Genomic DNA, 17501 nt, shown 5'->3' with positions numbered 1-17501 from the left:
ACCTAGCACAGATTTTGCTGAATTGCGAAATATAAGACCTCCCCCTGAAAGTAAGACCTAGCGAAGTTTTTTTTTAATCGTAACGGTCATTGACAGATGGTTGACAGTGGCCGTTGGCTTTTTGAAAGTTCAACCACTGATTGGTCAGCAGACAATTACGCCACACGGCATGATTTGCATAAGACTATGGCTTGGGAATCACAGATTTCCATAACGTTACGGCTGGTGATGGCTAATTGGTCGGCCGGGAACACACCACATGACATTTGCATAGTGCTACGGTTCAGTAAGCACTAATTGGTCATCGAGTCCGATGTTGACGCTATAAAAAGGCGACAGTTTGACACACCGGATATTCGTCACTTTCGTCTAAGTTCGACTTGGAAATTTTTTTGTTCAATAATAAATGTGAATTCTTCTTCCTGGAAAAAATAAGACATTCCCTGAAAATAAGATCTAGCGCATTTTTCAGAGCAAAAATTAATATAAGACACTGTCTTATTTTCGGGGAAACACGGTATGTACTGTAAGTCAGTATTTTATTAATAAAATGAATCTGAATCTGTAAAGACATGCACAAATTTGAGAAATCTCACACATCATCTCAGTGGCACAAATCGGTGGCCATAGCAGCAAAATGTTTTGTTGAAAATATATCCATTGATGTTACAGCTGATTTCTATCCACCAACAAGAAAATTGTTGCATCAATAATTTTGACTGTGATGTTTTGTGGTACACATGACCTACCTTTGAGGGGCAAAGAACATCATAAAGGTGTTTTTAAAGACTTGATCAAACTCAAAATTAACACTGGTGACCACATTTTAAAAAAGCACATAGAAAAGGGCACAAAAAAATGTCACTTACATGTCACCACAGATTCAAAATGAAATAATCGGCCTATGTGGCAGTGTCATTAGAGACGACTTCACTACTGATGTAAAGAAAGTATGTGCTTAAAGTATCCTGGCAGATGAGAGCAGTGACATATCAGGGAAAGAGCAACTTTCCATTGGGATTAAGTTTTTGATAAAGAAAGATGATGATTTGTGAAGACTTTCTAGATTCTAGGTTTTGTAGAGTTGACTGACATGGATGCAAAATCTGTACATTTGCAATTAACAACTTTGAAGAAAAGGTAAGCCTTGATCCAGAAAAGTGCATCGGACAGGACAAGGATATGATGGGTGTTCCACTATGGCAGGATATGATGGTGGTGTCCAGAAAATTCTTTGAGAAAAGTATACAAGAGTATTATACTTTCACTGTGCTAGTCACAAACTGAACTTAGTTGTAAATGACTTAACGAAATAGCAGTGGCATGAAATACGGTCTCCACAATAAAAAAAATAATAAGATTCTCCTGAGAATCAGCCCTTTGTCAAAAATGCATACCAAATATACCAATGCTCTGTGAAATCTGTTAGTCTCAAAAATATAATATTGCCACATTCAAGGAACATTATATGCAAATTATTATGGTGCTTGAAAAACTATCAACAGATGGCAACAATGCAATGAGAAAAGCTGCTTTTCAAATGTATTGCACTGCTACAAAATCAGAATTCATTGTTAGTGTTTATCTCATAGCAAAATATTCAGCATTCTTGTAACCAGTGGCTCTTCAGTCAAAAAGTGTGGACTTACTTCAATGTGCAAATCACATGAAAAAAATCACAGACATCATGAGAAAAAACTGTGGAAATGTGGTTGTTGAAAGTCAGTGCTATAGCACAGGCTGAAACAATTGCTGAGCATCTTGGAACAGATTTCAATATGTCGCGAGTCATCAGAAACATCATGTGAATCCACCAGCACAGACTCCTATTGAGTTTTGGAGAAGATCACTAATTATTCCATATACAGATTCATTAATAATGCCTCTGGAACAGCATTTTTCTGAAGAGAACTTGCTTGCATTCTCATTGCTTACATTGCACTCTCATGTAATGCCTGATATGACGTATGAGGATTTTTCAAAAAAAAAAAAAAAAACTACAATTTGAATGATTTCCTCAGTGAAGCTAAACTTTGGTACAACCAATGAAAAGGAAAAAATGTGACAAATGCCAAACTTAAGGAGATAGAACTAGCTGCACTAGTTAAAAAATTGCAATTGTTCTACTCATCCATAAAACAGGCACTACTTATCTCACTTGCACAGCCCTGCACAATGTGCACTATTGAAAGATCCTTCAGCACCTTACAGAGGGTAAAAACTTGGATACAGTCAACAATGACAGAAAATTGGCTTGTCGATCTTTGTATGATGAGTGTGCATAAAAAGAGGATCTGGAAGCTAAAAATAATTTTGAGAAAGAAATTTTGACAAAATTTAGCCAGAACTTCCATAGGCCAGGGGTCGGCAACCTTTTGAGTCGGAAGAGCCAAAATTACAATTTACAAAATTTCAAAGTTTTTAAAGAGCCACAAAATTTTTTCTAGCCAACAATAAATAGTACTCGCATAAATAAAGTTTTTTGATAAAAAACTAATCTATTTATTCATATATAAGTAGAGTTTTTCACAACAAATTAGATAATAGAAACACCTGACGATGGCGTTATTCGAGAGCTTCCGACAGACTGACGACAGTGACGACGCGTGTCACGGGGGAGGGGTGCGGTGAAAAGCGAGTACAAGTGGCTGAGAGATAGAATCGGTGCCTAATCCTCGTTAATCGATTCAGAACGATTTTTAAATTTTTTTTTTTTTGATAAAATAAATATTTGCGTATGGAACTAAAGAGCCGCAGCTTCACATTCAAAGAGCCGCATGTGGCTCGCGAGCCGCAGGTTGCCGACCCCTGCCATAGGCTAATGCTGAAATAAGATTTAGATAGGTTCAAATAGCATTGCAACTAATTACTTTTAGTGTTTTCAAATGTTCAAATAAAACCATTTTTAATAACAATGTTATCTTATTTTTGTCCCGATGGAGAAAATCCTGACTACACCCTTGGCCAAAGTACACTTATAAATGCTTATAATCAAATAATCAACAACTTCACTGCAACTTTTTCATTACAGACATTTATCCCTCTCTTACTCTCAGGACTGTATGAATTTATTAAGCACATCTTTATTGACTATTTCTGGATTCTAGATATGCAGAAAGGCTTATCTATGTCATAAACATAGTATTGATTTCTCATACATTCATTGGTGTGCTTGTGTTGCTCATATAAAGCAGCAATCAAAGATCTAAGTATACCCATTATGCATTCTATCTTCCTTAAGAATAGGCAAATTATGCTAGACAAAATTTTCATAGCATTAGAACATACAGGTATATTACCTAGGAAAGTTGTAATGAGTTTAATTCTTATCTGAAAAACATATTTAATACAGTATTTATATAACTCACTATTCTAAAAGCTATCTTGTCACTGATAAGTTTTTGGAGGAATTAGTTAGATGTTTCAAATTTTTTTAGATTGTGATTAAATTTACCTTTCATCTGAATTTCAAGATCCTGACAATGAGAATTAATATGGAATGATAGATAATGCTTGCTGACACATAATAAATGTAGTAAATAATTTTTAGATATACTAAGTATTTTATATAACAGTTATATTTTCTTTTCACATAAAGCTATAATTTCAATAAAATTATCAAACTTACCGGTGATAATGGTTCATCTGTTCTTAATTGATAAGCAGGTTCATCAATAAACTGAAAATTTACATCCATAAAATCTTTTCTATATCTAGATTTATAAAAATTATCACTGTGTATATTACTTTTCCACCAAAAAGATTCACATCTTGGTTTAAATGCCACCTATAATAAAATAATATATCATTAATGTTCTATAAATTCAAAAAGGATACTTTAATAGAGTTATATTTACAATACACAAAATTATGCTAGTGCTTTTGGAATCTCTACTATCTTCAGGCTACATTTTAGAATGACAGCTATAGTGATTTAATCTCAAAATAAATACAGTAGCACACATAAATACAATAAACAAAAATTAATACATGACCAAACAGCATAGTTGATATAAAATTAAACTTCTAAATTCTCACTATTTTTTGAAACATTTTCATTCTTTGAAATATTGTTTCCTAAATGGCATTTCCTATATATGATAACACATGTCAGATATGTGTAGACCTATCTCTATTAATTCAAATCTAACATATTTAAAATCGAATAATAACAATTTCATACTTTTCTTCTTATAACATTTATAAGTAATGTTTCAATGTTTAAATGTTTCAGTACAGACCAAAGTTTCCAAACTTGTGGGTATATGAAGCACTTTCGAGGGGTATGTGAAAAGAAATCTGTAACAACTGCCAAATTAAATTAGAATTTCTTTTTAATTTATACATAGGTGATTCAAAATTTTCTACACCTATCTTTAAAAGGTACTAACTTTAATTTTTCTCATAAATGTATAAAATACTTTATGATATTTTATGCATTTGTGAGGACCTAGCTTAGTTTCATTTAGTCTTTTACATCAGTTAATTTCACATCTATTGAATATATTGCTGCAATAATTGCTGTAGTATGTATTTTAAATTGCAAAATTTAATAGTTAAAAGTCAATGATAATGGAACAATTATTCAAATATTTTATTTGCAACGGTGATTTAGTAATTAATCGAATAAACTATTCTTAGTCTGTCATAAAGTAAATAAACAAATTTTTGATATATATGAAATTTTCCATTTCCAAGAAAGAGATATGTCAACTGAATAAGTTTAGGAACTACAGGTGTAAACTAATGTTATGGATTGTAAAAAAATACTGGAAAAATCAAATTTGTAATCTTCAGAGTTCTTTCATTTAGAGCAGCTGTCCCCAACCTTTTTATCGCCATGGACCGGTCAACGTTTGATAATTTTACTGCGGCCCACTGAGGGGGGACGTTGATTGTTCATATTTTAGATTGATTTAATTTAATAATTTTAATTTAACTGTATTTAAACGTGCCTTCAAAATAAAATACAATTACACCAAAAAATGAATATAATGTGATTTAACATTTTAACTCACTAGAAAGCTAAATCAATGAGAACCCTGAGCTTGTTTCTTTGCAACGAGACAGTTCCATCTGGGGGTAATAGAAGACAATGACACTCGAAGTGTGTTTCTTATGTTCAGTTTATTCCGCTGTTCCGTCGTCTATTAAAAGTCGCACAAACCAGAGACAAATACACCATAGTAAATAAAATGGAAATAATTTAATGTTCTTTGGGTGGCCCGGTACCATTTGATCCACGGACCGGTACCGGTCCGCGGCCCGGGGGTTGGGGACCACTGATTTAGAGTGAAGAAAAAATAAATTGGGACACTTTTCTCGATAAATTCAGTTGTATTCTTTTAATACACAATGAAAAATAATGCTTAATATTACAGCAAAATAGGAAGCAATTAATAAACTAAATGCCTCAATAATACAAATATTTTTTCTTGTCTGTGTTTCATTGTATGATATCAAGTGTTTACTTACAGAATATTTATCTAAATTTAGGAAGTTTCTTAATACAAACAAAATTTCAACCTATACTTAAAAGAAAACAAAATTATTTGCTCAAGATACATTTCATTAAATCTCAAACTGTTGAAGCAGGATGTTTGTTTATTTTTAATGTTAATATTAGAAATAAACAAACATCCTACTTCAACATGACAGATGCAAACACTTCTTTTTATTATTTAATTCTTCAAAATTTTATGACTACTCACACAAAAACGTTTTAATGCAGTATATATACCTTTATTCTAATGTTTGGTGATTTGTAATGAAATGGGCCCTAGGTATATAATGAAAGGAGTTATAAACATAAGTTTTTCACTTTGTGCAATCAATGCTGTAGGTGGGAAAAGTGATCTACATACTTTGATGATATTGCACAGTTAGTGATATTACAAATCCATCTTACCAAACACAGAATGATATCTGTAACAACAAGTGTACTACAGAAATTTCTAAGAGTGTGGTGGAAATAAATTGCAAGCAGAAATGGAATGAGACTGACCTTGCTGCTAATGCAATAAAATGTAAAAAATAAAAAAGTTACTTTTATTCTAACATTTTTGATCATTTTAAATGATCATCTTCAGGAAAAACATTCCAATAAAAACAAAACTTATATACTGCATTAAAAGGTTTTTGAGTGAGTATTTTATAAAAGTGCGGTTTAGAAAAGAGTAAATATTAATTTTATGACCACTTACTTTATTTAGAATTGTAAATGAATTAGCAAGATCCAATGACTAGAAATATACAGTATAAACAATAACCTTAACAACTGCAATAAATAACTTTTTGCACCAATAAAAGTATTTAAATTTATTTTTTTAATGGCACAGACATTGATAATTTTAATTGTAAATACACAGACATTGATAATTTTAAAAAGCTTTTATATTAGTTTATTATAATATAATTAATAAAAATCAGGAGCACACTGCAAACTCATAAAAGTAGGAAAAGTTCACATTCACTGGTCAACTTGTCAGGTGTATGATTTTACTCCTACAATACAGTGCTATAGATGCTTATCCTTTGGCCATTTTGCTAAAAACTGTACTTCCACAGAATCCACATGCAGTTATTGTGGTGAGAATCATCTTTTTAAAAACTGTACAAATAGACATGAAACACCAAAATGTGTCAACTGTTTGAAAGAAAAAAGAACACAACATAACCACAATATATACCATGGATAAAATGTGTCCAACATATCTAAGAGAAAATTCAAAATATCTAACTAGGACTGAATACATACATACATGAAAATCAATAGCTATGTTACTACAGACCAACAGGAAATACTTGCAGACCACTAGCTGAATTTCATCATAGACCAACAGGAAATTCACTCCTTGAAATAATGCATTTCTGAAACTGTGATAAACATCTATTCTGTGATGTCTTGAAACCTCTAGACCAGGGATGGCCGACCGGTCGACTGCAAAGGTTTTGAAGTAGCCCACAAAGCTAAAGTTGAACAATTTGCTTTCACTTAAATTAATGTTTAAAAATCTTAATTCGATAATTTATTCTTACAATAATAGATTGTCTGTGCAACGTACCCATAATGTTTGTATTTATCCCAATGAACAATGCAAATGAATGTTAATGCATGTGCATATAAAAATCATAAAATTGTTTGCCCATATTCATAGTCGCCCAGACTATATTTTACCAAAAACGTAGCCCTTAAGGGATAAAAGTTTGGTCACACCTGATCTAGACTATTGCATTTTACATGTTATTTGGATGTTAATGCACTTTTTGTATAATTTGGACATTTTACATGATATGGCAAGTTACTAGAGAGGTTGAGGCGCACGTTTTAAACGTGTAAACGTGTACGTGTGACGTTCGGCGCCGCTTTCCCGTAAGCCTAAAAGTTTGACGATGGTGTTTGGAATGTCGAGCGTGATTCCACCGACTATCCAAACACCATTGTCAAACCTTTAGGCTTACGGGAAAGCGGCGCCGAACGTCACACGTACACGTTTACACATTTAAAACGTGCGCCTCAACCTCTCTACTCACAATTATAACTATATGTGCCAGTCTCCAATCAGCAAGATGCTACATTAAGTATTTATTTACATTCATTATTCAGGTTAATTATATTTTTCTATTAAAGGTAACTATGTGTTTGCAATCTTGCTGATTTTATGTACATAATTTTGTATGTAGTTAAGTTCATTGTTTCTTTATTTATCTCTTTTTATCTTATTTTATGTATTTATTGACTTATTTTCTTCTATTATACATATTTGCTTTCATCATTTCTGTATGTGTAACAAAATTTTATCTTGAGTACTGTAATATCTAATGTGTATAACCCATAATGCTCAATGTGGGGCCATTCTGTACTATATTTGTATAATAAATGAATGAATGCAAACATATTAACTATCAGATATAAATGTAGAATATAAGCCATTAAAACCAATGATTATCTCTCACCTGAGCTTTCAAAAGATGGCTATATTGCCTATTCATAGCTGGCATTATTGTGGATACAGCTTGATGAAAAGCAAAGTTTCCTCCTAAACATTCTTTTTCAACTGGATCATCAGTTTGTATCCTAAGGTAACTTTTCTTCAATTTTTCAAGAAAATGTGCTTTAACGTTTTCATATTCATCTTCCATTATTTCTACGTTCTGAAAATTTTCAGGAAGCCCTTCAATGAATCTTGTTCTTGTATAATATTGATATAATGGTAATGTATTATATACTGGAATTGACGGACGAATGATTGCCATATAACGTTTATCATGGGCAGTCAACTCTAATAACTTTTCCTCCGCCGTTGGTAATTGTTTAATATGATCATACCATAATTGCCTTTGATAACGTCTGTTTCCTTCATCGCCATGAACTCTAATAGGAGGATATTGTGGAACGTCAACATAATCTGTTTTGGCTGCGGAACTGCAGCTTCGTGTAATATACTTTAACAAATTAGTGAAAGTTTTAAGATATCTTCTCTTTACATCGTACATCACACACTCCTTTACGGACATCATAACTCTAGCTTTATAAATATGCATTAATGTATTCAAAATATTGAACTCAAAATTATCTTTTGGTACCCTTTATTTTTCTTCTTACAATCTATTACAACCCTTTAACACTTTCAAATAACCTGCTTTTTCTTAGTGTGGTAAGAAATTCTATGGCATGCTGCAAATATTTATTTTCTTCGATAATAGTAAAGCACGCTTCGCACCACACAACACAACGTGTTGCCAGTTTCTCTTTTTATTTTTGCCGTTGCCAGATAAATTCCTTCTTTACAAGAGAGCCATGGACAGAACACAATATAAAGAAATACCTAAGCATTTCTGAAATATTTTAATATAAAAAATTTTAGAAATTTCTAACACTTCATAAATTTTAAAGTATACGAGGATGTTTTTTACTTTGCCCTGTGGGCACTAGGAGGGCCTTTTTTTACCGGACTCGTTATGACTTCGCCTAAGTCACAATAATGCGGCCGGGGGTGAGGGATGGGTCTCGACATATCTGAAGAGGCTATTTTCGAAAGTTTCCTTGATTTTTTCGACCCATACGGATTCGATTGTTAGTCCTCCAGACGGCAGTCTGCCACCTTAACTTCTCGGCCATCCGCTCGTCAAATTATACGAGGATCGCTGTTTCATATAAATATAATATATTTTTTAATCAAATATTTACTCCGAAATTCCGAAAATACTGTATAAAACTTTACTTTTATTGGTTTCCTAAGAGTTCCGCGCTTGATTGTTTTCGGCTGTACCAAAACATATTTTCGTAACATATAAGAATTCTTTTAAATAATACCAGCTTTATATAATTTTTACGTTTATTTAAACTACCTATAAAATATCGTTAAAAAATAATCGATAGTAAGACAAAAGAAAACTGATTTTAAAAAGATTAAAGTACTGTATGCGATATATTAATACAGGTATTTATTATTTAAGTGTGAAAACTGAAATAATAAATAAAATATTTTATGCCATCTTTTGAGATTTCGGATCTTTCTGGTGAAGTACCCGAGGTTCCCTTTGACTGTTTTATTTTAAATTTCATCTTAGTTTTGCCGTTTTGAATGTATCATTTATAAGAAGTCTTTTATTCAAACATTTCATTCAGTTGATGTAGCTATATTGATGGATCAAGCACTCGGAAAGCTCCAAGCGCAACTCAAGGCCTTAGAATATAAGGTTGCCTCATACAGCCGATTTAGCCACTTCCTGCCAGATTCCGGATATACGTCATCCGTAGTCGAGCCGNTACTTATGGTGTATCTCCAAACACCTTTAGACATATTTAATTTCATTTCATGCTTATTTTTGCATATTCGAGCATTAGGTAAAATATTTTTCTTTTGATAAAACAATATAGATTCTTCCTCCGTGCGTGGTAAATCGTATAACGTAGACATTTTTTATTTTTCACAAAGGTTTGGAAAACACCTGTCTGTTGATAGGTCAACTGAAGGTCTTATAATATAAGGTTGCCTCATACAGACAATTTAGGCACTTCCTGCCAGATTCCACATATACGTGATCCGTAGTCGAGCCGTGGTCTAGCTACTGCTTTACTACTGTAAACAAGGAAAGGAAATTTTGGAATATTGCTATCTTTTTACTTTGTTGAGCGTTTTTGGACTCATAATCTTCGAAGGTAAATATATTTATCGTTATTACTATTATTAAACATAATTATGTTTTTAATTATATCGATAAAAATTGTTTGAAAGAAACAAAAGTGTTTCAAGAACCGTTCGATATTCTGTTGTAGTCGTTACTCTTCGTTGTGTAAAAATTACAGAATATGGTTACGGATAAAATTTATTTATTAATAAAATACTTTAAAATACTAAGAATAGTTTTTTGCATGTATAAAAATAGTATCTGCTCGATAAAACGACGACTACAAATAAGCTTGTTTCGTAACAGGATGGTAACACTTTTAAGATACCTTGCGATGTAAAAAAATATTGTTTATTATTAATTAATATAACTTTTTAAAATATGCATATTTACGCAAATACCTAAAGTTTAATTTTATTATTATTATTAGATGCCAGGAGCAACATGTGCTGTTGCAAATTGTGATAACAACTATTGTAAAACAAAGTCATTAAACAGAAAGTCAGTTATTTTAGATTTTTTAAATATCCAATAATAAGAAGAAAATGGATTCATAACTGTAAAAGAAAAGACCAATTTAATCTTGATTCTTGTCATATTTGCTCTGATCATTTCACACAAATTGATTTTGAGAGAAATTTATAAGCTGAATTATTAGGTTTATTGGCAAGACTTTACTACCAACTAAAAAAAACTTTACTACCAACAGTAAATTTAAAAAACATAGAAAATAAAAATATTAAGCAGTCAAATGAAAGAAAAAATCGTGTATTAAAAAGAAATAGAAAAAAACCTGATAGAAAAACTTTTAGATGTAAAATAAACAGGATAAACGAGAAGAATCTCTTAACAAATGTAACAATTGTAAAACTTCTTAAATTGTAAAATAGATCTTAATTTTAAATTAAAACATAAAAATTCTATTTTAAACATGATAATTTAACATATTGAGATAAAAATGGAAGCAATCTAAAGAAATCTGAAATTTTGGTAAAGTAAAACTGTCATCATTAAAAAATAACATGAAAAATTAAAAAAAATGAAAATGATAAACCAGGTCTTGTTATATCAATATTGACAGGTACCTTTACAGAAACACAAATATACAATCTGCTGGATAGAAAAAAAAATTAAATGGAAGAAAGAAGATATGAATTTGGCATTTACTTTGAGATATATAAGCATAAGATCATATTTATACTTAAGAAATCAAATGAATATTCCGTTACCTGCAGTTTCGACACTTCAACGATGGGCTTCATAAGTAAATCTTTGTCGAGACATATTAAATAATGTTATAAACATCATAAAAATTAATAGCTTTAAACTTTCACAAGAGGAAAAACTTAGTTTTTTTGTTTGATGAGATGAAGATAAATACTGTATATTCTGTACTCATATTGATAAAACCGCATAATTCAATAATTATTTTTATTTTCTGTTTTAACATTTTACTGATATTTTAGGTAAAGCGTATACATGAATATGATAAAATGAGGGATAAAGTTATTGGATCAAATAATCAAGTTTTAGTAATGATGTCAAAAAGACTATTTGCGTTATGAAAACAACCAGTTTATGTGGATTTTGATGTTAAAATGAAAATCCACATTTTATTTACTGTTATTTCAAAACTTTTTGATGCAGGATATACTGTTGTTGCTGTTGTTAGTGACTGCAGTGGACAAAATATAGGATTATGGAAAAAATTAGAGATAAATATATTCAATACTAAATGTATACATCCATCTAATTGAAATAATATATACTATTTTCCAGATGCACCTCATTTGTTAAAACTCATTAGAAATTTCTTAAAACTCATTAGAAATTTGTTAAAACTCATTTTTAGATACAGATTTTCTAACTTCAAATCATACATTAATAAACAAAGACTCATTACAACAGTTACCTCAAATAGATTTTGATGAAATAAAAGTTTGCCATAAATTGAAAGAAGAGCATATTACGTGTCGAAAATTTCAACGACAAAATGTTAGATTAGCTTGTGAATTATTTTCTAATTCTACAGCTATTGCTATTAAAATTTATATTAAAACTGAAAATGCCTTAGCAGCTTCTGAATTTATATCATCGATTAATGCATGGTTTCATGTTACGAATAGTTCAACACCCAATTTTCATTACAAAACTGATTAACCCTTCAAATGTGTTTATGGAATTAACATAACAGAACAAAATAATATACTTGATAATACTTACAAAATAATTGAAACTATGAGATTTTCCGCAAAAATACAAACAACCGTATTTAAAACAGTACAGCAGACGCCAAGTTATTCAGAGTGATCCTTCACCCCCTTTTCCCGCGAAAAAGGATTTTCAAAAATTTCTTCTTACTGTACATTCTCATGACGTACCCTAATTGTGTACCAAATTTTAACTTTCAACTCCTAACACGTGGTTCAATGGCGTCACAACACACAGTAAATTACAATTACGCATGTCGAGCTTCTTGACTTGATAAAGTAGCGACATCTCGTGGTGAAAAACAGAACTATGGGTACAGAAATATCCGCTAGTTATGCTATGTAAATGGTCCCAGTTTAAATCTGTGCTATTGTTGAAGTACGATTTTCTGTAAACATAAGTACTGGTATTACCCGCATACATTACATTAGCATTCAAAAATACACACTAATAATTACATTAAAAATTCTAATAACGTATCTAAGAACACCGAAAGATCAAGAGACAAGAAGATAACGACACGTGAGAAGTATCGATGAAATACGTACCACAATTCGCTTACTGATTTTCAGTACAGCGATTTCAAGCAGATATTATTGGTGGAAGAGTCGCGACATTTTTTTTCAATTTGATATCTTCTTATGNTGAAAATGGTCACTTCGTGAAAGTTAAATCGTTGTTCTTTCACGTTTGACATCTTATTTCGCTTCTTGCAATAATACGTGTATTAGGGAAAACTCGTACAAATAATAAAGAATATTCTCCGAATCTCTCAAATTTTAGTCAACGATTAACTTTCTCAATACTTGACACTCAAAACGAACACTTTTTTAAGTTACGTTCACCGGAATAGAAACGGTTACGTCAATCATGTGTTAGTTTTTATGCAAATGAGTTTACTAAATAACTGATACTGAACACTTTTGGAAAATATTAATATACGTAAATATTTATTGTGTTCAATTTTCCTAATTATTCGCTTATTTGATCATGTGAATTTCATAAGACATTTTAATAAATCGTAAATTTAAGTAAAATAAATTCTAGAGCTTTTTCTGAATTTCGTGCATGTCACTCAATAAATTTTGTTTTAAATGATGCTGGCAAAGTAACAGTTAATTTTTTAATATTGTACATAAGTTGTACACGTTTTTTTTCCTGCATCCCTATATCCCGTAACTATATACCTTAGACATAAGCAGAATATTTCATCGTTTTTTTTATTTTATTTTACATAGTAATTTTTAATTCGTCTTCTATTTTTTTAAATAAATTCGTCATTTTCGATCTTTTAAATAAACATTCCACTTACATGGATCATGTTTAGATTACAATGTAAACATAATTACAGTGTTATTGTTGTATTTTACTTCGGAATATGTTTCTAAAACTAAACAATGTGTTTAGTCAAATTATTTAATTAAAAAACTTACAATCTAATTAAATTTATTTGTCCTAATTAATGTAAATTTTCGTTATTATTTTGTTAGATTTTGTATTAATTTATGTTTTTATATATTTGTTATTCATCGGTTTCTGTATTTTTTTTTACATTTTTATTTAACTTTGTTAATTAATTTACAAAATATAATAGTAAGATATATTGTAAACAAAAACACGTGTTTCTGCGGTGACGTGGCAGGTGACGTGACGCCATTCTATTTCCGGTGACTTTCCTATGACCTAGAAGCTAAGAAATAAAAATAATTTAAATATATTAAATGCCTTCTATTATTTAAGTGCATTATTTTAATAAATAAATTCATTTTTTATTGTTTATTTATTTACCATTAATTAAATTTAAATATATTAAATTAATAAAACTTTTATTATTATAATTATAAAATTCATCAGAGTTATCATAAAAAAAATATAGATAATACTTTCTAATTATTACTGTGTAATAGTTCATAACTTAAAATAAATCTAGCTGAGTTAATTAGTTAAGAAAATAATAATCTAATAATAACGGAAATACTTTGTCAACTCGACCTGTTTATCAGAAATGTAAGAAATTCTCTTCAAAACTGTATATTAAAAAGTCTTGAATATTATTAATATTTTAATTAAAATATTGTCTTGCCACTTGAAATGGCCGAAACGACTGCAAATAGGAAAAAAAACAACAAAATAGATCACGATTATTTATAGCAAATGCAATGCTTCTGTCATATTTATAGTCGTTCAAATCGAGTTTAAAATGTTGAGTAGTATAATTAACTTATTATATATTTGTGGACATTAATTATTAACAGGACAATTATACTGGTGTTAAGCTTTATACTCAAGAATTGAGGAAAAAGTTTTTAAGGAAAACAGACTTTCCATATTAAGCTACCTGTACACATACAATAGTTGACATCTGTGTTTCGGTCTATCATGCCCCTCATCAGCAAAATTATGGTTATAAAATTTAAGATATACATTCATCCAATTACCGACAATAATTTGTATTTAATTTTATACTGCTTCAAAATCCTTTACAATTTTATATCAAATTATACAATACTCAAAAGTATTATATAATTTCCCAGTTTGTCATTTCTGTCCTACAGTAATAATACGACCAGAGATGTAGATTTGTCGTACAGAAATGCTCACATCATAACACTTCTAACACTTTGCTGCCGTCTTCATTAACTTAAAAAAAAGGAAGAAAAATAGTAATAAAATACATTAAATTAAATACAAAAACAAAAATTAATTAATATTAAACATTTAAATTATCTGAAATGATAATTTAAATATTTAATATTAATTTTGCGCTGTTATTAAAATAATTCATAAACCACGTTATAACTTATATTTTAGGAAGGTCCTGTAAGATATTTATGAACACAAAACATTTTTAAATTTATAAACCGTAATTAGAAGAAAGAGTCCAATTAACAAATACGGTTATCAAAAACAATAAAACTAAATTTTTCACACGAAATAGATGCAATTAATCTTCATAATTCACTTTGCAGTATGTAGCCAGCTGCGGTAATTGTTTCTACTTTATATTATTTCTACTTTCACCTTCATTAACGTACAAGGAGTACAATTTCGCATCGAAGAAATTATTGTACTTCATTGCGATTTGTGGTATTGTATTCAGTGTATGAACGAAACAGGAGATTTGTATCTAGCAGCGATTTACGCATTCTACGTATATTTTCCTCTTCTGTTTGTATCAGCCCCTTTATTCATGGATCTGGATTTGCTTCTTCTTATGTCAATTATGGTCATAGCTGTAGTATTATTCATTGTCAGTTTCATGTTTGCTTTCTCTCTTTCGAAATTCACTTCGACGGTAAGTAAATGATAGTTTGACTAAGAAATTCATTAACATTTACAGTATCAAAATAGAATATTGTTTAATGTAGATTTATAGCAATTTTAATGACATAAATCGATTTTTTATGGCGTACTTTTCTCTTAATTATAAATTAAGGGTAAGATTTATTCATTTTGTATCTATAATAAATTTTCATAAAATTTATATTCGTAATTAAATAAAATATTTGAAGAGAATTTTGAATTTATCTGCAACAGATGCTGGATTTCATGAAGAGATTCGGGAGATCTGTCATTGGAATATCAATCGCTGGTTTCTTTTACGGAAATAAAAAATTTGCAATTAGAATAAGTGATGACAATTATCATAAATATATAAAGGTTTATGTAAATTATTTAAATGAGTAAATTTTTTTCAGATGATCAGCGCTGTTTATTTTTTCCTCTCCACACTCATACAATTATTAAGCACTGCAAAGGAATGCAAAATGATGTATAAAATTGACTCTTATGTAAATAAAACAAGCAATTAATGGTTAAATCATCAATGAATGTAAGAATAAATTGTGTATGTAATTTCCTCTACCAAAAAAAATTTATATCTTACGTAATGTTCTTTTTAACCCCTTCAATGGTAACTTTGTTGTTAATGCTCTTTAGTTTCATTTCTTGTAATATACTGTGTTGAACTTACAGAATCTAAATTTGAATGTGTATTTGGAGTTTACAATGCTAAAAATGGTAATTTACACATAATCCGAATGGTGTCTGGCCCAATTGGGTCAATGCTTCATACTGTATTCAGGTTTTATATATTAAACTACATTATACACTAAACAATGTTTATTTATGCATCATCATATAAATATTTATCTTCAATTGAGTATTATTCAATACTTAATTAGAGATTATATTTTTAATGAGAAGAAACAGTGATACCTTTATGTAGATATTATACAGCAGGGGTGGCCAACTTTTGTGTACATAAGATCTACTTTTTATATTAAAATGCGTCGCGATCGACTTGTTGTCGTAGGCATAGTCTAAATGGAGAGGGGGTGGTGTGAAATACATGCTATGTTTAAATAGGTAAGAAAAGCCACAATTTAATTTAAAACATGAAGAAAAGGTACTTACTTTCAAAAAGAAGGAAAATTGAAACAACGTTATCACTACTTCACCCTTCCTCTTTCTACCGTGTCCCGACCACTCTGTCCTTCTTCTCGCCTTTCTTTTTTTCGGTTTTACAATTCTTTTTCTAAATTTCTTATTCTTCTTTTACAACTGTACACAAATGGACAGCACATGGACTGACAAAACTGGGTCTGAAGGAGGATGCAGTGATCCAATATCACTACAGTTGCATTTGAGCGTTATGTTCGGTTACAAGTGTAACACTTTAATTCAAGATATCGTGAGCGATTGACCAAAATTGGCTTCGCGATCGACTTGTTGGCCACCCCTGTTATACAGTTTATTTTGTTTATTGGTGCGTAATAATAAATAATATACGCGTCTCTCCAATACCTGAAAGGGAAACCGACTTTATTTAAGTCTTCAAACTGCAAATGAAAATACCTGAAAAATGCATTATTTGACATTTTGTAGAAATACATATGTTTTCCCTTTCATGTTTCCCTCTCAGCTTTCCAATTAGACTTCCGATAAATAATTGATATGACGATGTACAGTACAACGCGTACACGTGGGTTCAGCATGCTCGATTCATCTGTTTTTACCAATTATAACATCATTAATTAGTCATTAAACAGAGGGGTCACATTTTTCAAATTTCTCTATATGCAAAAGTAAATGAATTCATAACGATTACAAAATTTTTTAAGAGAAATATAAATAAATACAGTGATTTAAAGTGT

General features: G+C 30.3%; 1 protein-coding gene across 1 annotated transcript in view; it reads right to left on the bottom strand.

The window, feature by feature from the left end:
• Window positions 1-8736, bottom strand: part of LOC111623863 (28S ribosomal protein S30, mitochondrial-like) — an 18260-nt gene extending 9524 nt beyond the window's left edge. The window contains exons 1-2 of the mRNA XM_023366584.1: window positions 7957-8736; window positions 3629-3787 (exon numbers count right to left, since the gene is read on the bottom strand). Of these exons, the coding sequence (XP_023222352.1) occupies window positions 3629-3787; window positions 7957-8544 (747 nt within the window). The 5' untranslated portion in view covers window positions 8545-8736. The remainder of the gene's footprint in view (window positions 1-3628; window positions 3788-7956) is intronic.
• Window positions 8737-17501: the final 8765 nt, after the last annotated feature.

The sequence above is a fragment of the Centruroides sculpturatus genome, unplaced genomic scaffold (genome assembly GCF_000671375.1).
Source record: "Centruroides sculpturatus isolate CEXI.00-Female unplaced genomic scaffold, Cexi_2.0 scaffold325, whole genome shotgun sequence".
Classification (NCBI taxonomy): Eukaryota; Metazoa; Arthropoda; class Arachnida; order Scorpiones; family Buthidae; genus Centruroides; species Centruroides sculpturatus.
The sequence above is the reverse complement of the archived record's forward strand: the minus strand, read 5'-3'. Positions and strand labels throughout refer to the sequence as shown.